We start from the raw sequence: 16,283 nt of genomic DNA, 5'->3' as shown, positions 1-16,283 counted from the left end.
TAATGAAGCTGGGCTACTTGGGCTTTATGACCCTTAAGATCCAATGGTGCTCAATATAGTTATGGCCTATAACGATGCTATATTAGAGAACTCACAAGCCCAACAGAGCCTTAAGATTTTAATCAAAGCCATGCACTCTTCTGCAAATAATTATCTTTTTTTTTTTTTTTTTTTTTTTTGAGATGGAGTCTCACTCTGTTGCCCAGGCTGGAGTACAGTGGTATGATCTCAGCTCACTGCAAGCTCCCCTCCTGGGTTCAGGCCATTCTCCTGCCTCAGTCTCCTGAGTAGCTGGGACTACAGGCGCATGCCACCATGCCAGCTAACAGTTTATGTATTTTTTGCAGAGACATGTTTCACCACATTATCCAGGCTGGTTTTGAACTCCTGAGTTCAAGTGATCTACGCACCTCAGCCTCACAAGTTCCTGGGATTACAGACGTGAGCTACCACAATCATTTCTATTGCCTGTTTTTTCTGCTGTTTCTATCTTGTCTCTTCATGTATCCAGTTACCTCTGATCATTTGCTAGATACTAAATTTTAAAATAATTCATAGATATAATTTGAGGCCTTAGGAAGATGTTAGCTTCCTTCAAAGATTTGGAGGACTTGAGAGTATTAGAATCACAGAGACTTTCATCCAAGAATTCTCAAACCTTACCTATAGTCTAGGACAATTGGTTTATGTACAGTTCACCTTTATTAACACAGTGTAGTCCTTTGGGGGTCCTACCTCTTGGCCCCACCTGCTTTATCCTCCAGACCCCAAATTTACTCCCTAGATCTTCAAGCTGACAAAAATGAACTCAGCCCTTCAGCTGACTATTGCAGGGTGGCAAATGTACCCATAGGAAGAAACAGCCCTAAGTTCTAGGTTTACTTCTCTGAATTCCTCTCCCCTCCAGGATTTAGCCCAATTTTCACTGTCTTATTGACTTTGATTCTTTTTAAGAGGATGTGTTTTATATTTTGTTTTTAGTTTTCTTCAGTGAAAAGCTGGTCCGCCATCACTGAAGCAGAAGTCTTAATTATCTTTTCATAAGTATCTCAAGCTGAAAAGAAAGCAGTAGAGTTTGAGGCAAAATATCAATGGAAATAATTAAGAGTCTCTTCCTCTAATACTAAAGAAATACCAAAGAGACTCCTAGCTTTTGGTATATAATTTAAAATTTTCTTTTATCCAAAGGTCAAATTACATTTATATAAATCGCTAACTCTGTCAAGATTTAGTTTTCTATTCTGATGTGTGTGTATCTGTGAAAGACTTAGATGTAAACATCTAAGAAAGTAATAATAACCAATACTTTTTAAAAATAATTTTAGCAGATAGAAATATCACTAAGTTGGAGAAAGTCATTACAGCAAACATTCAAGTTGATCTGATTCAAGCTCTTCTGTAAAGAGTCAAATTGGAGGATGAAAGGCTAAAGGGCACCAGAAAAGCATAAGCAGGAAGATATTTTTGCAGAGAAGAGTCAAGGTAAAATATTGTATCATGATCCCCTCAATCCATCTCAACCACATGGCCAATATTCTCCACTCTTTTCTTTTTCATTATGTTAATTTTCACTGAAACTTCAGTAAATCAAATGAAGGGGTAATAATGAGCAACCCCAAATTTTCAAGCCTATTTTCTGCGTACCAGAAGGGTAGCTTCTCCTTGCTCTACATGCTCTTGCCATAGAATAATCTAACTACATTTACCAGTTCTCCAAAACACGCACACACGCACACACACACACACACACACACATCAACATACTAGAATGAGAGTAAATAAACTGAACATCTCCTCATGAAAGAAACCCATAAAATAATCAACAGATAGGTATAATTACATTACAAAGGTACCTGAAAATAAGACAATCAGATTGAACTGACATCATCACAGAACACTACAATCAAGAAACACTGTTCAGCATGCCACATTCTCCTCACTTCCCTCCCCCATCAGTTATAATTGTATAATGATATCACTATACTTCATAGGTGGCAGTGAAAGGGATTCACTTGGCCTTTCTTCCATGACTCAGCCCCTTATTTTAGCAGCCCAGGTGGCTTCATGCGTACAAATATCCTTTCTGAGATATAAATGTCTACTTATATTTTATTAGAGATTTTAATATAAGTTTTATGGCTTCTTCTCTCATCAGTTCATGATAAATATATTTTACCATGTTTTGACAGATTTCATAAGAAATAAAATAGTATTTTATATAATTTTCTCCATCCAGCAAGCCAGGTTCATTCTGTATGAACATTTCTCTTCGTATAAAACAAGAAGTTCAATTTTTCAAATAAGAATTTTAACTGGAATCAAACCTCTAGTCCTAAGGCTAGCAAGTATCATGCTATTCTAAAACACCCTCAAAAAGCAACTGTAAATCTGGTTCTATAGAACTTTGTATTTAAACTAACAATTTATGTAATTCCATAAAAAAAATCGGTGTTATAGTTTTCTTAACATTTATTAAAACATTAGACATAAGCTGGATGGGGGAAAATGGTGATCAAATGCTAAAAATATAAACATAAAAAAAGTAAACATGAAAACAAATCTCTTTTTAAAAAATCATTTAGTTATAAGAAAATTAGCCAGAAAATTACATAGTTCCAAACAAATATTGTCTATAAAACAAGTGCTCATTTACTGTATTTTAAATGTGTCTTTTAAATAATGTCTCATCTACTGAACCTAGTCTTTCCTGGCAAACATTAGAATATACAAGTTTTCTTCATGTTTAATATTTCATAAAACAGAACTGGCTTTTGTTCCTGAAGTTAGAATGATGCCTATCATTTTGCTTCAGAGAAACTAAAATTGCTCCCTGGTGACTATTTCAATTAACCACTCCCAAAATCCAATGCAAAAACAACAAAAAACACTGCTATTTTACTAAAAGATTCCTGTCTTCCATTTCATTTTACCAGCGCAAGTACAAATTCGGAGAAAAGCTTCTTAAGTCCTGCAGTTTCAAATTCCTTTTGTAATTCATCCAACGCTGAATACTCTTTGACTTCAAATGCCAGAAACCTGCATTATACAAGAGAAACTCATGAATATGCCTAGATTTGTCAGAGTATAATTATCGATTCAGTTGCTTTTCCATCTGCAATAGTACTAAATTATACCTTTTGTGTTCTGTCTGTACTTTTGTTTCAAACAGCACACTAATCATTTTCTCTTTGCATTTCTTTCCACTTGAGTCCACATCTACTTTGGAGGTTTTCTGAAGAATCAGGTACTCCTAAATAATAAATCAGTACATTAAATACGTATCTTACTCTGAATCTCAAAGTCCTAGTTGTAAAGGAGTCATAAACCTGTAGGCTTATTTTCATGCTTAAAGAATACCCCCTTTTTAAATCAAGCAGTAAGAATTTTACATACTTGTTTTACGTACTTGGCAGAATAATGTAGTGGTGGATACAGGAGTAAAGAACAATATAATCCAACTCCCCAAGTTTAAATCTGGATTGAACTGCCTACCAGTTCTTACTCTGGGCTGGTTACTTAAATCCTCTGTGGCTCAGTTGCCTTCTCCATAAAATGGGAGGATCTACCTCATGGGGAAGTTGTACTGATTAAATGAAATAATACATGCAAAGTACTAGAGGAGTAACTGGATATAGCGCCACGGCACACTTGAAAGCACAAGCCACTGTTCTATTACAAATTCAGCAGCTAAATGACATTACCAGGCACACAGCACTTATCATTCCAAATTGATAGCATCTATAAATACGTACCTATACATCCTCAATCCTAGTATACAATCTTATAAAAATATGAGAAATTTATATAAAATGACATTTTAGAAAGAGCTGAAAAAAGATATCCTAAAAAAGTATTATTTCTCTACATTAGCAGGGTTCTAGTAAATATAAATAAATACTTGTTAATTAATTGATGTTTCAATCCGAGTAACAACATCTGCAAAATAGCTGTGTTTAGCTTAATATTCCTGAGCTGGCTTAAAGAGAAATCTGAGCCTTTTAGGTAAAGATGAGCAAGAAAATTAATTTGTATTTATTTTTTGTCAGCTATTATTCTACCCAAAAGGATCAAATGTTATAGATATACTACAAATCACTTTAAAACAAGAGGTTCCTCAGTCAGCTCCAATCCAAGATATGTATTAAATCTGAATTACTGTTGTATCTATATACTGTAACCCAGCATGAGTCTGGTTAACCAAATGCCAAAGTAGTTTTGTGGTAAGAGCCCATCATGAAAAAACTAGGTCATTATTCTACAAATCTTTAAGATTATAGGCTGTTCACACTAAATTTGTCTTAAATGAATTCAAATGTAATTATTCGTGACCTAACCTATCTGAAAGTATAAAACCTATTAAGTGATTTGTAGCTCTTCTAAGATTTAAAATATAAAAAAGTTTTCCTCATCTTGTCTCACCTAAAACAGGTCAGATGAGATAAGAATAAGAACTTGAAAAATCTGAAGATGATGATGATTTTGAAAGCAATTGCTGAGATAAGTCAGGTGGAAAGCAAAAGTTAGGTAGGAGGTGACAAGTTGACAGCCCTAATGATTCTACTTCTACTAACATGAAATCTCAGTTATAACAGACAAGCTCCTGTTTCCAGGTATTATAGATACCAAATTAAAGTGTCAGAATGTATTTTTAACAGCCAGAAAGTTACAAATCTTGCAGACTATCCACAAATACACACCTTGCTGTGCCAAAGTAAGGGAAGAAGTATTAATATGCACAAACTTTTCGTGCACATTTATAAAGTTCAAGCTCATAGCTAATTACAGAAACAAACACTCATGTGCCACAGAGCTTTTAAAATAACCTGTCACTTTATTAAGTAACATGATTTTTAAAATGTAATCTTATTCTTCAAGCTTTGCAAGTTTGTACTTGTAATTAGCAGTCAGACATTCTTTAAAAAGAAAAGGAACATCCATTAAGATGATAATAATGAAAGCAGAAACATCTTAATAATTAATCTATCCCATTGTTACAAAACACACTTAAAGACACACCATTTTAAGCAGAAAATAGCCAGATTCATACTCAACATTTAACTTTTTGGCACCTTGAGGTTGTTTCTGTCTCCCTGTAGTAAAATCAGTATTATTTTACCCATGAACATCAGTCTTCCTGTCAGCCTTAAATCTGAAGCCCACTTCTCCACAGTTTTGACATATTTAGTCTTTGCTCTCATGTGATCTAAATGCAAAAGAGTTATCCACAATCCATCATTCATGGTCGTGCTTGTTGAAAAAGTACACTTTTCATTGCCACTGCCAGTTTCTGGTTGGTTGAGGATATGCCTAAGATTCTGCTGAATCCAGAGAACCAGCTCATGAACCATAGGCTCCGACATAAGGCTCTCTGCTTGCTCAAGTAACTTCTCTTTCACAGTCACACACTGGGCCCTGGTCAACCGTTCAGAGTTAACCGAGATACCAGGCAGACATGAAGGATAATTGACTGGCAAATGGAACACCAATTCCAGAGGTATATCCGCATCCATAAATCCTTCAGCTTTTGTGTGAATTCTGAACACGGTCCCATCTGTCTCTGAAAGGCATCCAAAAATAATCATTAGCTGTACATTATTTAATTTGAATGGAACACTAGGAAGTTCAAACTTTTGTCTCAAATGTCTATTTTTCATGAGAAAACTTTGAGCTATTTTATGAAGGGACACGTAATACTAGGAAAGCTATGATTCACAAATTATTTCCTTCAACCATACACATGTATTCACGTGTTCACACACACCAGCGCCCAGGACTTAACTGGCATTTACACTTGCTATCACCCCATTTTTATTAAGTTACCAGAAAGGTTTTTCATCAGATAATTTTTTTTCTAGCCAGACTTAGTTGATAATTCTGAAATCCCTAATAAACTCCTATGCGCTTTCAAAGATACAATACCATGTATATACAAAATCAGTAATTAATTTAAAAATTATACACTAAATCCAACGAAAGTCATTTTATGGGAAGTCCAAGTCAAAGCAAACAATGGAATCCCCTGTGGTTGTAGGGTTGCAGAGAAACTGATGACTGCATGTGACACAGTAACTGCCTGGAATGTTCTCTTCTTATTTCAAATACATTAGTATCAGTGTAACATAAAGGTGGCAAGATGAACTGAAATTGAGTGGACATCAATTCTGCTTCTTCCAGCTCCTAAGAAGGAAGGGAAAGCACACATAGGATATCATATGAAATCCTCTGCTGTCTTTCAGATTTGCTCGGCTTCACCCTCTGATGTGTTCCACACCACTTCACGCCACTTTTCAAAAAGATGATAAAACGTCAGGCTGAGTAGAACAGAACTGGGTGCAAATAAATCTCTCTGAAGCTAACTTGCCTCTCTCCACCCCTACTTCCCTCTGCATGTGCCTTTGCTTTATTCCTCTGAATGAGAGAAGCAGTCAAATCTTTCCCATTTTCATACCTGGACTGCTGCTCAACAGCCTCAGCAACTGAAACCTGAATGTATCCCCAATTTAAAGAACGGAACATTAAAACTGCTTCCTAGCCTTCTGATTCCACATATGTAAAAGCCACTGCTACAGACATTGATTCATACAGGACCAGATACATCTGTTATAGAGTTTTTCTTTCAGACACTCTTCAGTACCAGCTGCAAGGAACGACTATTTTAGGACATCATCTGGAAACACAGTTAACCGTTATAAATAGGTGTATTTTAGAAGAAAAATTTTCCAAATGTAACTTTGTACATTCCTCCAAAACCCATTATGTTTCTCAAAATCCCTTCTTCTTCTGTTACTTTTTTTTTTTTTTTTTTTTTGAGACAGAGTCTCACTCTGTCGCCCAGACTGGAGTGCAGTGGCACGATCTCAGCTCACTGCTACCTCCGCCTCCCAGGTTCAGGAGATTCTCCTGCCTCAGCCTCCAGAGTAGCTGGGATTACAGCCATGTGTGATTCCACATATGTAAAAGCCACTGCTACAGACATTGATTCATACAGGACCAGATACATCTGTTATAGAGTTTTTCTTTCAGACACTCTTCAGTACCAGCTGCAAGGAACGACTATTTTAGGACATCATCTGGAAACACAGTTAACCGTTATAAATAGGTGTATTTTAGAAGAAAAATTTTCCAAATTATCCTTTTTACTTCCCCCAAAACCCATTTTTTTTTTTAAAAACCCTTTTTTTTTTTTTTTTTTTTTTTTTTTTTTTTTTTTTTTTGAGACAGAGTCTCACTCTGTCGCCCAGACTGGAGTGCAGTGGCACGATCTCAGCTCACTGCTACCTCCGCCTCCCAGGTTCAGGAGATTCTCCTGCCTCAGCCTCCAGAGTAGCTGGGATTACAGCCATGTGCCACCATGCCCAGCTAATTTTTGTATTTTTAGTAGAGACAGGATTTTTCTATGTTAGCTAGGCTGGTCTCAAACTCCTGACCTCAGGTGATCCGCCCACCTTGGCCTCCCGAAGTGGTGGGATTACAGGCATGAGCCACCACACCCAGCCTAAGTACTTATCCTTTTTAAAAATATATTTTATTGTTACAGCAGGCTGCCTATGTTAAAACAGTACATTTCAATATGTAAAACAGACATTACAAACAGAACTGCAGACAACACATGACCATTTAGGCTGAATAAACTTTCTAGTAATCATCTAGAGAGTTGACACTCTCTCTTCAAGGAGGAGGAGAACTTTTAAAGATCTTCAATCATTCATCATTCAACATTCACTGAACACCTACTAAGCTCAAGGCACTGTACTAGTCTCTGAGGGAAAATGATAGGTAAGACACAGATCCCATCATATTGACTCAATCCAGTGTTTCAGAACACGAGAGCGGGGATATATCCCAAGTGATCTTCCTTGACTTCTCTTCTACACCTAAACATTTCTTTATTCATCTTTATTCATAAATATGCATACATATACATGTACATATAATTTATATAAACATAAATGTCTGTGTTGGTAGATAATTCTCCAGGGATCTGGAGTGGGAGTTCAGTCAGGGTGGTGGGAAAAACTGTAGAAGAAAAATTAAAACACAGTTATAGGAAATAGTCACAAACCTTCTTGGAAGGCTGGGGTTTTGCATAGCTTCAGTAAAAGATTTGGCTGAAAGCAGCCTAATCCTCTTTACCTTGAGTTGATAGCAAAAGAGCAAATAACAAGGGAATGTGGGGGAGTTTACCTAAATAACTTGTTTACTCATGTGGTCCTAAAACCAACCTTTTATTTTCCATGGTTGCATGACTGCTCTCTACTGGGGGTGGGTGAGGGGATGGCAATGTTAATTACCCACTAGTGGTGTTTACTCGTGGCCTTTGTCATTTAATCTGTACTAAATAAATGTGAACTTTGCCAGCTTATTGGGGCCCACACTGCAGATTCAGGAGCAGAACCCCCTTAGCCACACTGACAGGCAAAATATCTGTGTCAGTGTACATCTCTCATCCATTGCTAGGTCAGTGTGTGCAGGTCAGACGGCTACAATCTAGCATTTCTAAATGCCTTCTGAAAAAAGGACATCAACAGCTTTGTTCAAGGACATTTGTATAACCGACAGCCTTGGAAGCTAGAGTTTCTCCTCCAGGTCAGGGGGCAGATTTGTTTCCTAAGCAACATAAGGTAACATACTCCTTCAGGACAAAGATTGAGCAGGATCACTAGCAGCCCCCTCATAAGACCAGAGGGTTCCTAAGCTCACTGCCCCTCAGCTATAACAAAGACCCACTGAATGCATAGTATGCACCGCAGTCTACCTCCACATCACACCATTGAACTTGGGGGACAAGGAGAATCAATGTGAACACGAAGCTAATGCTGCCTGCTGTGCACTAAGCAGTGACTGTCCAAATCCATCTGGGTTCACTGTCTCCTTACTGGCTGAATCCATGGAAGTGTGCTAGTGACCAAGGAACCGCAGTTGTCATTGCTACCTAGGAACTGCTGGGCTACTTGATTACACTTTTTTTATTTTTAATCATCTTGCCCTTTTTCACTATTTTATCTGAGAAAGAAGTGTCCTCCTCCCTTCCACAGGAAACCCTATCACTGGTCTTGTGCTTGTTTTTTTGTTTTTGTTTGCTTTTTGAGACTGGGTCTCACTCTGTCACCCAGACTAGAGTGTAGTGGGATGATCATGACTCACTGCAGTGTTGATCTCCTGGGCTCAAACAGTCCTCCCACCTCAGCCTCCTGAGTAGCTGAGATTACAGGCATGTAATCATGCCTGGCTAATTATTATTATTATTTTTTGTAGAGATGGGGGCCTTGCTATGTTGCCCAGGCTGGTGTTGAACTCCTGGCCTCAAGCAATCCTCCCATATTGGCCTCCCAAAGTGCTAGGGTTACAGTTGGTGTGCCACCACACCTGGGCAGTACTTGCATTTTCTAACCCTCCCTCTAATTATTCCTCTCCTCTACTAAGAAAATATTTATCTTCTTGTATGAAAAAAAAAATTCAGTGCTACTAATTCCCTTAAGCTACTGACCTATCATTCTCTATCCTTTCATCTGCAGTCTTCTTAAAATATAATTCTCTCATCCATTTTCCCACAAGCCACTCTCTACTCTCTTCGCAACTACTTGTACCGTGGCTTCCGACATACCTTGTCTCTGAAGCTCCTTTCTCAAATGTTACCAATGACCTCCTAATTACCATTGTGCAAGAAAGAGAAAACTCAGCAGGAGTAGGGTGCTCAAATTATGCACATTCCCACGAACAGCCTGTCTTCAGGACTGGCCCATGGCTGGCTCCTAAGAGCTGAGCTAAGAGTCCTGGTAACATTCTACCTGTTAAGAGTGTGGGTTCTATCAGGAGGTGAAGCTTAAAGTGAGCAGAGATCATGTCACTGCACTCCAGCCTGGGCGACAGAGTGAGACTCCATCTCAAAACAAAAGAGTGTGGGCTTTATTTTTTATTTATTCTTTTTTTTTTTTTTTTTTTTGTATGCCTGAAGTGTTGGACCACACAGTCTGATTAAAGGATTTAGGCTAAAAATGTGATTTATGGTAAATCTTCTTGCTCTAGAGACTGGAGTCTGAGTAGCTGAAATGAGTCACGTAAGTATTACATGCTGACAAGATTGACCCCAATTAAAATTCTGACAAGGAGGCTCAAATGAGCTGTCCTGGTTGGGAACACAAGTCACATGTTGTTACACATGATTGCTAAGAAAATTCAGCATGTCTGTGTGACCCTACTGGAGGAGACGCCTGGACACTTGCTCCCAGTTTCTCCTGGACTTCATTTCATGCAACTCTTTCTTTGTTCATTTTAGTCTGTATTCTTATGCTGCAACAAACTGCAACCACGAATATAACAGTTTTTCCGGGTCCTATAAGTGCTTCTGGCAAATCACCGAGTGTGAGGGTGCTTTGGGCACCCCTGACATAGCCACATTCTGTGGCCCTTATCCAGTCCTACCCTTCTATAGCTTCTGAACCTGCTGAACCAGTCTCAAAATTCTCTTCCCTTACCTCCCAGACACCAGTGTCCTGGTTCTTTTCCTACATCCCTGCTCATCGCTGCACTGTTTTTCTACTTTTCCTAAACCCCTAAATGGCAGGCATTCTCTAAAGCATAATTCCACAAACAACTTTCTTCTTCCAGTTTTCTAGACTTTTTTTTTTTTTTTTTTTTTTTTTGAGATGGAGTCTTGCTCTGTTGCCCAGGCTGGAGTGCAGTGGTGTGATCTCGGCTCACTGCAACCTCCGCCTCCCAGGTCCAAGCAATTGGCCTGCCTCAGCCTCCCAAGTAGCCAGGATTACATGTGCCCGCCACCACACCTGGCTCATTTTTGTGTTTTTAGTAGAGATGGAGTTTCACCATGTTGGTCAGGCTGGTCTCAAACACCTGACATCAGGTGATCTGCCTGCCTTGGCCTCTCAAAGTGCTGGGATTACAGGTGTGACTCACAACACCTGGCCTAGGCATAAAATCTTAAAGCTGCCTTCCACTTTTTTTTTCCCTCCTTTCATACCTAGCATTCAACTGCCAAATCCCACAAGTCCTCCAGAATTTCTCTCCCTTCCATCCTCCTAATTCAGGCCTTTCTCTGGCTTCTGCAACAGTGGTCTCCTCGCCGCCTGCCTCTCCCCACACTAAATCATCCCAATACCACTCTCCCAGACTGAAATGAATTACAAATTCCTCCATGCAACGCCTAGGGCCAGCCTACCACTCTGACTTCCTCTCCCCTCACTCTTTGCTTCATTACCCGTTTTATACCATGTCCTCAGTCTCAGGTGTCCCATCTCTGCCTCTTGCTCCTACTATCTCCAAGAAGGCCCTTAACTTTCTGTCTACTAAAATTTTGTCCAGTTCCACAGTTCCTCCCTAAGTCCTACCTAATGACTTCCACGGTATTTCAAACTTATTTCATGGTATTTTCATGCCCAGAATTATTGTGGTTAAACTAAATTAACATTTTTCCAGCACTGAAATATCTTGATTTTCTTTTTAAACAACAACCAAAATGGGGAGATACAAAAAACCTTTTAAACTTTACAGTCATATAGCTTTTGGAATTGTGCTAGTAGCTTGTAATCATGGATCTCACAGGTACAGAAATCCCTGGTACCTGTGTTAAATAATGGGCCCAAAGATGTGTACATTCTGTTCCCCAGAAGCTGTGAATATGTTCCCTCACATGGCAAGAGGGTCTCTGCAGACATGATTAAATTAAGGATTTTAATGGGGGGGATTATCCTGGATTACCCAGGTGAGCCCTGAATGTAATCATAAGGGTCCTTATAAGGAGGAGATAGAGATTTTACTACAGAAGAAGGCAATGTATCCACACTGAAGCAAGATGCTATGCTGCAAACTTTGAAGAATCCCTTTCTGATCAAGACCCTGAGACCACCCATAGTGTTCTCCAACCTGTGCCATATAAACACCCACTGGGTCCTCTCTAGTGCAGGAAACCACATGAAAGAAACATGTTGGTAGTCCGGGGGAAAGTCTTGAAAAGCTATTGAACCAGCCATGTCAGTCCTTACCAATTTTCATTTTTCTCTGTGTTATTTTCTGGTCCTAGTCAGCAAACAGAATAGCAATGGGTGAAACTCCTGACTTTCACATTAGAAAACTGTGACCCCCATACTAGTTACATGTTTGGAAGAAAACTGCCTTAGTTCTTTTAAGAACTGGAAAGGATTAGCATTCTTCCTGATTGGTCTTGGTAAATCCCCCTACCCACCAGCTGCAAAATAAGATTATACAAAATGATACTGTCATCTCTACAAGAAACTGAAAAGCCCAGTAACAGCCTCCATTCTTCTGGTATTTAATGTGGCAATAAAATTACATACTTTTAAAAACTCATTTTCTCCTGAAAACTCTAGAAGTATGTATTGTACTCTTCCATTTCTCATCTGCTTGACATTGTACAAGCAATTAAACTGGCTCCTTTTGCCTCAGAATTTTCATATAACACATGCACTGTAAGTCTGATTTTGTTTTCTTTTTTTGCCATAATGAAAAGAAAACAAAGTTGCCCCATCTGCTTTAAGGTTTTAACAGCTTAGAAACAGTGATTAGCAGAAAAATAATTATGCTCTAAATCTAACACTAATCTCTGCCCCTCCATAGCCCCCCAAAACTTTAGTTAATAAGCTTAATTCACAAACTGATCATTCTCAACAAACATCTATGCCCTAGAAAACTTAAGGCTTGCCCCCAGAAAACTAACATTTCCTAAGTCCAAGGCTATTTTCATGTATTCTAAAGGTATGCTCCTAACCACATTCCAAACAGAAATTCAAACTAGAGAAGCTGAACTTTTAGAACTCCAAATTCACACTAATGCTAGATTTAAGGTTTCATTCTACTTCATAAAATACAACACACAACAGAAACTCTATAAATGCAAATAACAGAAGACACTTTTTAAAAAGGTAAAACTGAAGAGAATGGGTTCTTCAGGATTCACTAAGAGCCCATTAAGAAATCATTTACATACCATATACATCTGACTTTCCCTACACTTGTATTTTTTTCTTTGCAATTGTTATATATCCTCAACATACAACTTTGAAGAAAACCACTAAGAAACCTCCAGCACCCTCTCATATTTGATAAGACAAGACTGTCTCCTCTTGCTCCCGGGCAGCTCCCAGGCAAGCATACACCAGTGCTTGTTTTATGCTTCAGCTGGATTTTTACATAAGTTTCAATGTAGCTTTAGAAGGAAAAAAAAACCTAAAATAAATGAAGCTAAAAGTAGCAATCTCATCGGTTTTACAGAAGTGAGCTCAATACCGACAATCAGCAGAAAACCGAGCTGAGCAGATTTAGAGGGGTCAATGTGTGACAGTCACGATTTATTTTATAAAAGGGTCCAAACTAATCTGAACATTAGTGTTGATAAAATACAAAAATTCACTCTGCAGCTTCTGTGAAAACATATTGCATGATATTGGATTCTCCCATCTTACAACTTTATCTGTTAGATTATTTCCAGAAGCACAACTGCCACATAAAATGAACATTGACTATGGCCACATAATCTGTGTCACTCAATTTCCCCATCAGGAAAATGGCGATACAACACCAATCTCACGCCTCTCATAGATCCACACATACATGCAGAAACACTCCCCTTTGGGACTGTTCTGAACATAAGTTGGCTCACACTCATGTCTTTTCTCTGGGTGCTCATTATCTCTTTCTCTGGACAAGTATTTCCTTGCTTTCCAAGAACTATTTTCCTGATGCAACAGCCCCATCTCTCTATTAAGGAGCATGATGCAGTGCAAAGGCCCATACACCTGGAGCCTGGTGGTTATTTAACCAGTCTAAGTATCAGTTATCTTCTCTGTGAAATAAGACCAATAGTAACCCTCATCAAGTAACATGTATTTAAAGTATCACAGACATGGCAGGTCACCCCATCAAATCTGGCACCTGGACTGACTACAATGCATAGAAGAAAACAGAATATCCCTAATGGGGTCTATCCACAGCCCTCCCTTGTAGATGAGAGTGTAGGGACTTACTTAATTTGCACCCCTAAGAGATGGTTATGCCTCTTACTATGAGCTTACTATAACCATTGTAAAGAGATCAAAAGGCAGATAAAATCCCCTGAAATTCTCAGCATAAAATTAGTCCAGCTAAATGGAATCCAATTATTCGGCTTCTTCAATCTTACGGCCTTAATAGTTGATCCTTGGGTTAGCAGTCTGAGTCTTGCTGGGTTATCGTGTTACCAGGAATGCAATTCCTCTGCAACATTCTCCTGATTCCAGCAGCAAAAGGGAGAACCTTATTTGGGGGAGGCCAGAAAAGAACTGGTGTTTAGAGTGTTCTGGTATCAGGTGTGTATCCTCCAACCCAAACTGACAGTGATGGTGAGTGGTAGCCAGCAGTCTACTGCATGTTTACTATGGTCTGTTAAAGAAGTCCTTACTCTGTAAAAAGATGTTATGAAAACCATGGGAAAAAAAGAAAAAAAAAAGGCCTTACCTTACCCTTAATTCCACGTTGTGAACATCAAACATCCCCATTTCAATCACTGAATTGTTCTACCTCTCAGCAACAAAATGTCCTAAGTTGTTACACTGAATTCTTTTATAATTCAATTACTTACTGATGCCAGAACACTGAATTAAATTAATTAGGAGGCATGGCTTGAAAGTCATGCTCAATTTAACAGCAGATAAAGGGTCCACAGTGTTCTCAAGATTAAGAAACTGTTTTCTTTCTATGCTTACATTTTTGGGTTTTCTCTGACCCTTCAGCAGTGTTTTATGCTCAGCTGTGTACTAATGACCCAGACCATTACCAGTTCTTTAAGGTGTGATGGGAAATTGCAGGTTCATTTTTCCAGGATATTCCCAACTGAGCCATAATAAAGGAATTTAGGAAAACTGATGATCTCTTCAAATAGCTGCCTCAGGCAGAAGTAATTATCACTAAAGAGAACAGTGGAGACAGAGAGGGAGAGGGTGAAGAATTATCCAATCAGAAGAGGGATGACAAGAAAACACTAAAAGTGAGTAAATCCCTTCACATGGATTTTAAACAATTGTTTCAAAAGACACAAGTCAGGCTGGGCACTAAAAAGAAAGCAACTCCATTACACTAATAAGTGCATAGTGCCTGGAATATAACAGTGCCCCATGAGTGGATGTAAGTGAATGAATGCAAGAAGGAATAAATGGAAGTCAACTCCCTGTCCTTCAGTGAATAACACATCCAATGGATACCATGAAGGATCTTAATCTTAGATGGTTTTCTCACAACATCCAGCCCATTTTCAGACTACCTTTTTTTTTTTTTTCCCTGAGACAGAGTTTCACTCTCGGTACCCAGGCTGCAGTGCAGTGGTGAGATCTTGGCTCCCTGCAACCTCCGCCTCCCGGGTTCAAGTGATTTTCCTGCCTCAGCCTCCTGAGTAGCGGGGATTACAGGCACATGCCACCACGCCCAGATAATTTTTGTACTTTTAGTAGAGACAGGGTTTCGCCTTGTTGGACAGGCTGGTCCCAAACTCCTGACCTCAGGTGATCCACCAGCCTCAGCCTCCCAGAGTGCTGGGATTACAGGCTTGAGCCACCGCGCCCAGCCTAGACTACCTTCTTAAAGGTAACCTTCTTAAAGGTTAACCAATTTATGGTCAGAAAGTCAATTTTAATAGTAGCTACAATATAACATTAGAACGATAACTCTCATGCCCCAAACATGTACATAATGTATCTGAAAGCTAAGTGAAAGCTGAGTCACTGTACTTTCTCCTAAATGGCATTTTTTTTTTACTCAATAGAAGCCACATACAGGGAAAGTTTCACCTATCATCAAAAAATAGTCAAAAGAACCTCTCTACACTGTAAGCTCCTAGAGGCCATGGGTAGCGGTGTCTTTGAAACCTTGACAAAGTCTGCAGGCAGCAGGGATTCAACAAATGTGGGCTAAACGACTAATAAAGCTCTCAAGAGCTTGTTTTTTAAAAAAAAGTATCGGAAGACCCAGGCGCCGGTGGCTCACGCCTGTAATCCCAGCACTTTGGGAGGCCGAGGCGGGTGGATCACGAGGTCAGGAGATCCAGACCATCCTGGCTAACACGGTGAAACCCCGTCTCTACTAAAAATAAAAAAAATTAGCCGGGCGTGGTGGCGGGTGCCTGTAGTCCTAGCTACTCTGTAGTCTCAGTTACTCCGGAGGCTGAGGCAGGAGAATGGCGTGAACCCGGGAGGCGGAGCTTGCAGTGAGCCGAGATTGCGTCACTGCACTCCAGCCTGGGGGACAGAGCGAGACTCCACCTAAAAAAAAAAAAAAAGTAT

General features: G+C 39.2%; 1 protein-coding gene across 3 annotated transcripts in view; it reads right to left on the bottom strand.

Moving 5' to 3' along the window:
• Positions 1-2,451: 2,451 nt before the first annotated feature.
• Positions 2,452-16,283, bottom strand: part of RWDD3 (RWD domain containing 3) — a 14,926-nt gene continuing 1,094 nt past the window's right edge. Inside the window, exons 2-4 of one of the 3 annotated variants that reach the window (XR_001886977.1) lie at positions 5,053-5,557; positions 3,135-3,250; positions 2,452-3,036 (exon numbers count right to left, since the gene is read on the bottom strand). Coding sequence is in view for 2 of the 3 variants with exons in the window: in XM_017879797.1 (XP_017735286.1) it covers positions 2,922-3,036; positions 3,135-3,250; positions 5,070-5,557 (719 nt within the window). In the remaining variant the exon portion in view is untranslated. The remainder of the gene's footprint in view (positions 3,037-3,134; positions 3,251-5,052; positions 5,558-16,283) is intronic. The other 2 variants (XM_017879797.1, XM_017879798.1) reach the window with 2 other exon arrangements.

Source organism: Rhinopithecus bieti, unplaced genomic scaffold (genome assembly GCF_001698545.2).
Source record: "Rhinopithecus bieti isolate Rb0 unplaced genomic scaffold, ASM169854v2 scaffold_11919, whole genome shotgun sequence".
NCBI lineage: Eukaryota > Metazoa > Chordata > Mammalia > Primates > Cercopithecidae > Rhinopithecus > Rhinopithecus bieti.
Note: the sequence above shows the minus strand (reverse complement) of the source record. Positions and strands in the feature narration are given on the sequence as shown.